Source organism: Bidens hawaiensis, unplaced genomic scaffold (genome assembly GCF_021521415.1).
Source record: "Bidens hawaiensis isolate Kalapana, Puna unplaced genomic scaffold, B.hawaiensis_p1.1 tig00022871_1, whole genome shotgun sequence".
Classification (NCBI taxonomy): domain Eukaryota; kingdom Viridiplantae; phylum Streptophyta; class Magnoliopsida; order Asterales; family Asteraceae; genus Bidens; species Bidens hawaiensis.
The window spans coordinates 52817-64932 of NW_027493566.1; the positions used below are offsets into that span (position 1 = coordinate 52817).

The 12116-nt window shown below is 35.6% G+C and overlaps 2 protein-coding genes across 2 annotated transcripts; both read right to left on the minus strand.

The window, feature by feature from the left end:
- Positions 1–936: 936 nt before the first annotated feature.
- On the minus strand, positions 937–4484 carry LOC143566302 (protein NLP5-like). Its single transcript, XM_077053041.1, has 4 exons — positions 3560–4484; positions 2834–2881; positions 1954–2755; positions 937–1754 (listed from the first exon to the last, which is right to left on the minus strand). Exons 1-4 carry the CDS (start codon positions 4367–4369, stop codon positions 937–939), a joined length of 2478 nt encoding a protein of 825 aa, XP_076909156.1. The 5' UTR covers positions 4370–4484.
- Positions 4485–10065: 5581 nt separating this feature from the next.
- LOC143566285 (uncharacterized) lies at positions 10066–11063 on the minus strand. The gene is made up of 3 exons (XM_077053028.1): positions 10897–11063; positions 10730–10813; positions 10066–10469 (listed from the first exon to the last, which is right to left on the minus strand). The coding sequence occupies exons 1-3, from the start codon at positions 11054–11056 to the stop codon at positions 10369–10371; spliced, it is 345 nt and encodes a 114-aa protein (XP_076909143.1). The 5' UTR covers positions 11057–11063; the 3' UTR covers positions 10066–10368.
- Positions 11064–12116: the final 1053 nt, after the last annotated feature.

Below are 12116 nucleotides of genomic sequence, written 5' to 3' on the forward strand. Positions count from 1 at the left end.
CTTGTATCTTTAAAGTATAATTAAATTGGCATCATAACTTATATATATTGTAGAGACATTTAAAACTTATATATAAGACAATGAAATATAGAACATTTAAAACTTGATGGCTGGATATTCTAGCTTGCTGGTTGCTGTGGCTGACCCAAAAGTTAGTAGATTCATATTTGAAGCAGCCAAATAAATATGGATTAAAAAACCAAACTTAAACACCATGCATTACTTTCAAGTTTCGATCCGTTTGGAGGTATGAGGCCCACAATATACGAATGCAAACGGTATAACATACATATGTTGCGAGAAACGTCATAGGCAGTGCAACTCCCGGACCCTCCTAATGATTTTCTCCAAATTTTACCTCCACGTTAGCCACCACGTCCGTCTAATAGACTAAACATACCAAGGTTTACCTGTTATTAACCTATGATATGGATGTTGAATTACAAAAAAACAATACGAATTAATAGTTTATATAGTCAATACACTCAATCGTAACTTACATTCGCGATACATGTAATAATAACTTATACACCATGTATTGCAAGTTGTATCTCTTTCTCCTATTCAATATACTACACATTAATATATATATCACACAAACTTCCTTTGCTGCAAACTAAAAATAACAGCATCAGTTCCAGCAACACCCTCAATGTACAATCTGAAAATGTATACCACACAATATCACAATGCGTCGAAAGTCAAGAACCATGGCAAACCCGATAGCTTCGCAGGACCTAACCCTTGAATAATCAAGAGCCATGGTGAACCAAAGTCACCCTTTTACATTATTATTTTTATATCTTTAGGTGGTTTAATAAAACCACCTTGATTTCTACGTGATTTATTATTTACTAGTAGAAGTAGGTAAATCACATGGGGTGCGATTTTGACACCCCCTCGACTTACCTATTTTTACATGTAATTAAAAACCGTCTAGAAATCAAAACTCCCCTTTACAAGGTGGGTGTTGCTACCTAAACTACTACCGACACGAAGTCGTGGCTCACGAAGAGTGAGCCTAATGGTCCCACTTTTTTTAAACGACCGGTTGACATCGATACACTCTTCTACATCATCATCACAAGTTATTAACACCCATTCAGAATCATCATCCAGATACTTTAACTGATACCTACTGATATCACTCAAACAAAACCTTTTTGCAATTTCTTGCAATAATTCACTATAACCCCAATCTTTTTGCATCCGAAATCGAGCCTTTTCTTCTCCAAATGTCACTTTTACCCTCCAAAGATGACCATCCGGTTGAACCCGTGGTTCGGTCAGCAATGTATGGCTCTGAGATCTTAGAAAGATCTTTTGTTCTTGATTTTGAGTGTTTGATGCATAAATTTCTGCATCACTTTTGGTCCTTTTCAAAGTACCATCACCGGTAACTTCATTTAAGACCGGTACGTTTTGGGCCCCACCAGATAAAGAAGGATCGGAACTTGAACTCGGGCTGCATGAAGTGGGGGCAGTGGCTTGGTCAATGGGCTTAGAGTCGAAAATTTCGATATTTGTAGCCGGAAAAGGATAAGGGGTCGGTTTTGACAGGTTGGGAGAGGCGAGTTTAGGAAAGTTTGAATAGAAAGAAGACCCGATCTGATCAATGGAACTCGATCCACCATGGATCGACTCCATTACAAGTTGGATCTTTCTTAACGAGTGGCCGACTTTCTTGATCTTTCGAGAGGGCCACCGTTGTATCCCATGCTGCCTGCATATCCGTTTCAGAGTCGTTGGACACACTGCATATTATATAACGCGAATCAGGATTTGACATCGAACTGAAAAACTGTATCTGTGAATAATATTTTCAGTCTATTATAATAACTGATAACCATATCTAACCAACTAATGATAATGATAAAACGTCAATAACTATCCGAATATTCAAACATGAGATGGAATAACAATAATAATAATAATAACAGATGATAAACTTACCACCAATATTCCTTGCAGCTTCTTTCAGGCTGCCAGCAAATTGTTGCCGAATCATTTCCAAAGTAATAGTTTTCTCCAGCTTCGGACCAGCACGTCGTTTCTCAATATCTGGACCAGAGCCTAAACCGGAACCAGAACCAGAACCTGATCCGGAACCCGACCCTGAAACTGGACCATGACCGTGACCATGACCATCTGTTTCTTGTACTTTTGGCACCGGTTCTGAATCAGAAACTGCAACTAAACATTCATTAACACCCTCTTCTGCAACGATCCTCACGCTTCCACAAACCTTCCTTATAATAACCAACAACGAATCAATCATCGTCTTTTGTTCTTCACGGTTCTTGCAGTCAACAGGCAAGAAGAACTCCAGCACAAAGTCAACCATGGCAGCATACATGGTTCGGACCCGAATAGCAACAGCAGCATGCAAGTCAAAGATTTTAGCATGATGAGCAAGCGGGTACTCGGTTTTCAAGTATGAGGTGACATCAGGTGAGTAACAAAACAGCTCATTGGTTGTGAAAGCTTTGCCTACAACACCTTGGCCTATAAACAAGTGATGCTCAGAACAAGCTTCTTGAAAATCTTTAAATCGATGGTCAGATACGTACGAAGCAGAATCAACCGTGGAGATGCAGCGGATTATGTTCTCGTTTGAGTGGCGGCAGCCGCCTTTGCCCCCTTGTTTGATGCATGGGATCCATGTTTGAGCTAGTGGTAGATTATGAATCATGCATGCACATTTCAGGGTTTCAAGAATATCTGGTAATGCAGGATGATAGAAGCCATCATATTCCTAATAATAATCAGAAATTTAAAATTTTAGTACTAATTTCATGAATTTTTATTTTTTGTTGAATTTGCTTCCAATTACCTTGATTTTGTGTGTGTTTGAATCTTCAGAACTCATGAGATCAACTGCCTATTAAAATCATGAAAGTGTTATGGATTAGAGCTTGTTAAACATAAAAACCTGTTACCAAAGAACTCATGTGACCTTTCATGACTAGGGTGTACGAGTCGAGCCAAGCCCGAGCTCGAGTAGGCTCGAGCTTGGCTTATTTAACTTACCAAAACTCGAGTTCAACTCGTTTCGAGCTCTATCACCAAGCTCAAGCTTGGCTCATGAAAAATTTTACACACTTGAGCTTGGATTGTATACACATGTTAATTAGTTTTTATGCATTAAAAACCTTATAGTAAGTAACATATATATTATTTAGTTATTTTATCATGATTTTTATACATAATTACATTAATTATATAAAAATATATTAAATAAAAACTATAAACACTAGGCTTGTGAGGTAGTTGGAGCTCAATACATGTAGTTCGGGGGCTCGTGTAAACAAGCTTATATTAGGCACAAACTCAGGCATGAGCTAGTTTAAGCTAGGCTCAATTCGAGCTTTTAGTGAGCCGATCTCAAGTAGCTTGTGAATGGCTCGGCTCGTTTAAACCCTAATTAGTACTTTGTCAACTAATAGGATAAGGAAATCGTAGCTTGTACCGCACATGTGGTTTTCAAGAAGTTAGGGCAGGAAACCAGTGGATTAAACCTTTAACTACCAATAATCTTGATAAACTATAAATAGCATACCTCAAGAGCCTTACAAAGACTTTGAATCTCTAGCGCATATTTACTTTTCTGAGTAGTCATAACAACCTCAACAACACCAATGCAATTCTTAACATCTTGATCAAAAACCGGAACCGCAAAACTCCCACGAACATCATGTTCTTGAGCATGAGAAACTCTTGAATACTCTTCAACCTTATAAAGCCGAACATCAGGAGTCCACTCTGGCACTTTTTGCATAAACACCCTTCCGGGCAATCCTACACTGTCTTTAACATCCTCGTCAGTCCGAAAATGATAACTTTCTGATACATTTCTATAATAAGAAAGCTGAGGGCAACTCAAGTCAAGTGAGAAAAGCCTTCGGCTCGTGCTTAAAACTTTGCTTCCTTCTCTAGTTTCAGGTAGCCATACTTGAATAAGTGCATTCTTGTCAATTGCGTATCGTCTTATGTTATTGATTACATAAAACAATCTCTCCATCACAGATAATGAAGAGCCAGCAGAACTTGTCATTGGTGCAATCCACCATTGTTTGCTAGATTCAGAAACAAATTCACCATACGTGTTTGGTGATTTAATGAGGGTTTTTACATGGGATTTTGGCATCTCTTCTTCCAGATCATTTGACACCGGTTGTTCGATGTTGGGATCCAATTTAGGCCATTGAAATGAAGGATCAAAAGGGTTGGAAGGTGAGGGATTATTGTTCAAGGTTTCGGATCCATTGGTTGTTTGTAACCAACATCCATCCAACAAGAGTTCATCCATGTAATCAAAATCCATAGGTGAATTGGATGAGTTTTCGAATGTGAAAACATATTTATTCATGGTTAATTTTTAGTAAGCCTCCCACAATTCTTAAGCTGGAATCTGTCAAAAATGGGACAAAAATTCTTTAAATTCAGAACTAGACATCGCAAATTATACTAGGTACGTTCGTTTGTTTGTTTTGATTTTTGTAACGGGTCAAACATGTAAAATGATCATAAACAGTTGCAAAAAGAATCAAAATATCAATCTATGAAGATATCCTAGTAAACAAAAAAGCAATAAAGTTGTATAACATGTTATATTTGAGGTAAACTTGCATAATAAGAACACTAGAAAAAATCAAATTACTTAGACAAGATTTACCATTTTGACTATTCCAAATGATAAACATATAATCACCATAAGATGCAATAAGATCAGTCAATATATCATACATAAAATGATAACAAAAAACCCTTGGAAAATCAAAAGGGTCCATTACAAATTGCTATGTTGGCTTCTGTAATTAGCCAAAAATGTAAAATAACCATCAACAGATGCAAAATAAATAAAAAATATTATAGGATTAATTCTTTAGAAATCCCTAAGCATTCGAGCATAACATGTTAAAAACAGCAGAAAATCATGATATTATAAAAAAATATTTGCTAATTTGACTTATGTAAATTGTCAAACATGTAAAATAATAATCAGATGATCAGCAAAAAGATCAATCAATAGCATGATAAGGAAAAAGATGGAAATTAAATAGTCAAGAAAAACCAAATAATATTCCAAACTATAAGTAAAAATATATGATTAACACCTGATGGTATATTTTCTTGAGATTATATTATTAAAAAAAATAAAAAAGGCGCCAAAATTTTCTTTTGGCAAGAAAGTTTTGTGGAAAGAAAATTTTTTGTTATCTTGTTAAGGAACAAACACGGAATCATGTTTATATTCTACCTTGTAATCTTTATCCAAGCTTGATATTTTTGTTGTTTGTTCAAGATTTACAATCTTGGAAGCCCCACCATAAACCCTCAAGGGAATCCCACAGGTGATCAAGATCCTTGGTTTGAGGATGAAAGATTCAATTTTTAAGGTTGAAGTGTGATGATGATGATTCAAGGGGAATACATGTACAGAACTAAAATAAATGCTGATGTAAGGTTATTAAATAATTGTGTTTTGTACAACTTTTTAAGTGTTGGTAGTTGAAGCAAAACTCAAGGTTTGTCAATAAACTAATAGGTTAACAGTTTGGCCCCTATGGTATCATTTTTCAGTAAATGTGACTTAAATAGTTAAATGTTTCAAAAGTAACAATTTAGCATTTGAGTCTCTTAAAAGGAAGTTAGCTTATTTTATACATTTGGTGGAACAAAAAAAAAACATATATTGGTTTCATAAAGTTATTAAAATACGTTGGAATATAGTGGTGGTGATGGTAACGACGATGGTGGTCCTGGTGGGGGGGGGGGGTGATGGTGGTTGTGAGTTATGACAGCCGCAATGTGAGGAGCGAAGAATTTGGCTCCTTTCGTTGAAATCTTTCACTAACTTGTAGGAATCTCGATTCCTTTACTTGAATGGATCAGTTTCATACCCATTCATTATTCAACCAAACAAACATCTTTTAAATCTAGATGCTCATTGTATCCAACGAAATGAATGACCCTGAATAATTTAATAAACGTATCAAATCTTCATGTTTGAACTCTAAGAATGCCAAAAGAAAACCACACATAGTTAAAAAAACAATATCTTATTAGATATAAGGAATGCATAACTCTATTCAATATAGCATATAGTATACTACTCTATGACTCAATTAACTTGAGAATAACATACTTCTCAAGAATATAGCAACGCCTTTTTGAAAAGCGTTGCGAATTCAATTTAACGTGAAACTAATGCAGTTTATTCACTACTAGTTTGAGGCCGTGTACTACACGGGTAGTTCTTGAAAATACAATATTTAATAAATGATCAGTATACAAGAAACAATAAACCCCGTTAAACACTATTAACACGGTCATTGTACAATAGTCCTTAAAACAATTTTAAAGTAAAAAATAATTATAAATTTCAAATGTTTGAAAAAAAATAGGAAGTAAATATTAAATTAACAAATTTTAAAGCAAACATTCTAAGAATGGTAACTATTATTTTATTAATATAAATTTGTTAAAAGGTAAGGTTTAATATATGAGTGACAAGTGGTAAAAGTTGTAAGTTTTTATTAAAGAGGATAGATATAGATTTATAGATTGCTATGAAAATCAAGCAAAAACAAATGTTACAAAATAAAACTTTACAAAAACTTTAGGGGCAAAATGTGAAACTAAAATATGGCAAATAAATCTCAATCCACTACTTTCTCTCACTACCTGCTAAAGAGAATCTATTATTATTTTTTACTTTTTATGGCGGATAAAATATGGCAAATAAATCCCAATCTATGGCGGAGATGCTACATTGCAAACCTGGGAAACTCCCCTTTCGATACTTAGGTCTTCAAGTGGGGGCCAACATGAATCTTGCAAGGAACTGGAACCTAATTATTGAAAAATTCAAAAAGAGGCTGTCCATATGGAAAGCAAGATCCCTCTCTTATGGTGGAAGAGTTACCTTGATTAAGTCCGTATTAAACTCACTACCAACTTACTACTTCTCATTATACAAAGCACCTTCCCAAGTTATTGAAGAACTAGAGAAACTAAGGAGAGTGTTCTTTTGGGGCGGGTCGGACAACAACTCAAAAATCAATTGGATTGCATGGAAAAAAGTGGTTGAACCCGTGGAGTATGGGGGTCTCGGTTTTGGAAGCCTTCGCGAGACAAACTTAGCAATGTTATCGAAATGGTGGTGGAGATTCAAACTTGAAAAAGGAAGTCTCTGGAGGAAAGTGGTGTGGGCAATTCACAATAACTCGCGAACTTGGAATTTCATCCCAGCAAAGATCTCTATCCCGGGTTCTTGGAAACAAATCTATAGCATATCGGGTCATCTATCAAGGTGGGGCGTGGATCTATCAACATCGATTAAAGCAGTAATGAGGGACGGGTCCAGTGTGATGTTTTGGCTGGACAGATGGTTTGATGACAGCCCAATCTATATCACGTTCCCTGACCTGTTCGCGCTGGAAAAAAACAAAAGATGCCTAGTGTCGGATAGGATAAAACATGACGGGAATAGGCTGCTATGGAGTTGGCAATGGATAAGACAGGAGCTGTCTGTAACGGAGATCCAGCAGCTACAAGCTCTAAAAACTTGCCTCAGTTCCACATCGTTTCAGGATGGGGAGGACACATGGAAATGGGAACCGGATGCAACTGGGGTATTTTCGATCAAAAGCATGAGGGAATACATACGGGAATCAAAAGGAATGCAACCGACAGGAGACTTCAAATGGAATAACTGGGTACCTTTGAAGGTAGGCATTGTAGCATGGAGGGCAATCCAAGAAAGACTACCGACTTTGGCGGCTTTAGCAGCAAAGAACATCCATTTAAACTCGGTTCGATGTCCATTATGCGGCGATTATGATGAATCTAGCGACCACCTTCTAGTATCATGTCAAGACACTCAGATAATCTGGCAGGTCATTGCGCAATGGTGTAAGATCCCTAGTTTCTTTGCATTCAGTTTTAAGGATTTACTGAACCTACATCTGAGTACTCACGGATCCATGAAAAGAAAGAAGGCCATCAATGCGATCATTCTCATAACGTCTTGGAGGATATGGAAGATGCGAAACGAGGTGGTGTTCGAACATTCCCCCTTTTCACATTCAAAGATCATCGAGGATGTGAAGTCCTTGGGTTTCCTATGGATAAAGTGTCGGTCAAAGGAACCGGATATCACCTGGAACGCCTGGAGAAGGTTTGATGTCTTTAATTAAGGAATGTATGTAACGTATGGTTAGTAATTATACATCACTTGATGTTTCATGTATGTAATGTTTAGCCACCGGCTAATTGATGAATAAAATTTCTGTTGGCCGTTCAAAAAAAATTATTTTTTACTTTTTGACGAAAAACAAATAAATATATTAAATGCCGGAGATACGGCAACGTCATCATAGCGCGTGTTCAGCATATGCCCCAAACTTCTTATTTCTTGGTCCGTGATCAACACGTGTTAGTGGGCGTGTGGGTATTTTTCGTTAAAGAATAGGTGATTTCGTCAGCATTGTTATTTGATGGAATCTTCTTTAGTTAATTTGAGTAATAATAACTTCACAAAAACCATCAAAGAGTTCACATGTTGAAGTTTTATTCGAAACAAGATGTCGATTATAAGCCAAATGTTTTATTATAGTAGATCTTCGGGGGATAAGTTTTCTCTAGAAGGGATGATTGGTTGGGTCATCAGCGTTCTTCGATCATAGATATGGATGACCTTTTGCCAATAGATATACCCATGTGCTCGGACTTTTTGATCGTTCAAAAAAACATATGTTATAATCGTTAAAAACCATTATAATTCAGTTGGTTTATAACATAGTGATTTATAACTAATTATTTAATATTTTTTTTATTCAACGACCTGTGTAATACATGAGTTTCTAAAAAAACTTATATTTAAACGAGCTTGAACAAGCTTGATCAATAAAAGGTCGTTGAATACTTTGTCTAGTAGTTACATCTCAACTATTTCATTACGGAATTTACTCGACTTGTAGAGCCAAACTTGCTTACAAAATAATAAAAAAAACGTGTAGAGCCAATTGCCCTTTCAAGGCATTCATTGATTAAACAACTAAAATTTTTATATTAATTTTAGAATCTTTCAAAGAAAAAGAATATTCAAACAAAAACGCCAGTGGTCTATTTTTCAACTATCCAAAAGTTTATAATTACAATACCGACACATGTGAAATGATGTAATTGGATAACAACGTCATCATGTTTCTAGCTTAAAGACAACATGTAGATGATCATGAGATGCTTGTGGAACTAATAAATAATAACCCCTACAGTGTGGTGGGGTAAGGCTCGGTTTTAAATAATATTTATGTAAAAACGATGATTTTAATAGACACGTCGCAACGGTATATGTGAAATGGGAGTCGGTCTGAATATGGTTTGTTGCCAGTATTGTGGTAAAATTTTTAGAAAAGATGCAAACATCATGAGGGATTATAACGTTGATGCCGTTGGGATGATGAGTACCCACATTGCAGCTCGGGTTCTGGTGATGAAGATTAATCACATAACGAGCAGACGAATAAAAACAAATTAAGACTTGTATTTCTTTCAATGTATTTCAATTAATGGTGTTATCTACACTTTAAAGTATTAAAATAGTTAATGGTGTTATCTACACTTTAAAGTATTAAAATAGTTATTATTGTTAAGTTTAATGACGAGCTCGGTACATGTACTAAAAATACGAATCCCAAAATTTGTCAAAAATGGGTATTAGTACCGGTACCGAAAATGCTTGGTATGATACTGGTACCGAAGACAAAATCTCGGTAAGGTACCGGTACCGGTACCGTATTGAACCCGAAACCTCAAAAAGTAGATAACAAAATTGGTACCGACAGTATCCGGTGTCATCTGCTCATCCCTAGTTAAGTCTGTGTTTATGAATAATCCAAACCGGTCCCAATCCGACCCAGTTAAAACCGGTCGGGACAAGGTTGGACTTCATTGCCTCGAAACCAATTCCCAATCCGATTCAATTAATTCTAAACCGGTTTTGACCATGCTTTAACCGACTTGGATCGGTTTCTAACCCAAACTGGTTGGGATTTAAAACCGATCTGTACATGTATAGTATAAAGATTAGAGAAAGCATTACCCATCTTAACTGTTCAACTTGTCTCACATATAGATAAAATTAAACTTATCAAGGGGTCACTTTTAAACAAATCATTTGATTACAATAAAGGATTTCTAGAGTAACAATTTCAAATGAATTCTTAAGTTAAACATCTAAAACAAAACTAAACTGAATAAATTCAAAAAAAGTAAAACTAGCATCACATAATGCATAAATTCATAAGATACAAAACTTAAAAACGAAAAATGTGGTAAATGGCGTGGCAATGTTAAATTAACTCAATTCTTACGTTGGATATGCTGTGTTGTTGGCATTGGATTTCTAGTTATTGAAGGCTTCCCCAAAATGTTTAATGCTTGCATTCGTTGCATTTCTTTTCCTGCAACCAAACAAAACTTTAGATTCAAATACAGATGAAGATGATGATGATGATAATAATAATAACCAAATTTTGAGTTCTATGCTGCAAGAATATAAAAAAATCAGTTTATATAAAAAGCAAAACTTTACTAACAATGTTGATCTATTTAACAAGATTCCATTTTTTTTTTCATTACCAGAATGGTATTTTGACTATTTTCAACTCATTTGACTTTAAAAGTCAAAAGGGTTTTATACATTTTTAACCCTTTTCGATACCTTCTTCTATGGTCAACTGAATCGCTCTTTTCTCTAATTCAACAGCGTGTCTGCTAAGCTCTGCAGGCGATAAACGCAACAGCACTGTGAAGATAACAAGAATCAAAGATCAATATAGATTCATAAATTATTCAAACCAAATAAAAAAGTAAACCAAAGAAACATACATTGAATATTATCTCTATAATCAGAGGCATCACACTGATTGATGAAATTCTGCAAATTAACCAACCGGTCTGCCCTCTGTTCATCTTTAGACTCGTTAAAACGAGAAGCCGATGTCCTTGAAGCCATTTGGTTTGGTGACATAACAGAACTGTAATGCATATTCTTCCCATTTTATCGGGCTCGCTTCTTGTTTAGTTTGAGGCAAATTTGCAGATTGTGAATAACCAACATTTTTTCCTTCGTATCCGTCATATTTACCAACAAAATTTAAACGCGCGTGTGCACCATTATTGGTCAAGATAGGAGATGAAGCATAGTCGGGTGTAGCCCTTTTAGTACCACTTATTTTAGATGCATCTGCTGGAAGTAAACTTTCTGAACCTGTGTCACGTGTTAAGTTATTATTATCGTTGTTGTTCCGCACCTCTGTTAATGCAACTTTTTGGTTGTAAAAGTCAGTTGTTTTTGCAATGTGGTTGTGCCAGCTATATTAGTCGCGAGATCGGTTTTGTTAATCTCAGAGTTGATCATTATGATTGTTTGGAAAACAAATTCTCCACAAATTTGATTAATCAGCCTGGTGACACGAGTAAATTCATCAGTGAAAAACAATAAATGTTAAGAAATCAATGCTGATATAAGCTTAGAAATTATCAAAAAATAATGCATACATACTGAAGCTGTAATATTTGAAGTAATCGAAACATGAATTGCAGTATAGATTTATAAAATCAACCAACGAACGGGAATCAATCGCTAACCGTCTATAAATTAATAGCAAAACGAGATTTTTGATCAAGAGCAACGAAGAAACTTGAATGATTTACAAAATTAAGCAACAAACGGTAAACCGTTTCTAAAGAAACAGCAACTTGCCAAGCTGCTTGCAAGCAACTTGAGATCGGATCGATAAAAAACTCAGCTGTGCTTGAGCCGAGCCCAAGCCTCAAATAAAGCCGAGCTTGTAGGAAAAGCTCGTTTAGGCTCGTCGAGCTTTAACGAGCCTCGTGTATTATTTAAGTTCTACCTCTTTTAGACCTCTACGTATTAATTTCACACTGCACAGCCGAGCTTAGACACGTTTAAGGTTTTTCTCAAAATAGTAAACATATATAAAATAAATAAAAAATATCAAATTTATATAAATCAAGCAACTAACGGTTTCTAAATTAACAGAAAATGAAGGTATCTATCTAATCGAGAGTAAGGAGCATTAAAG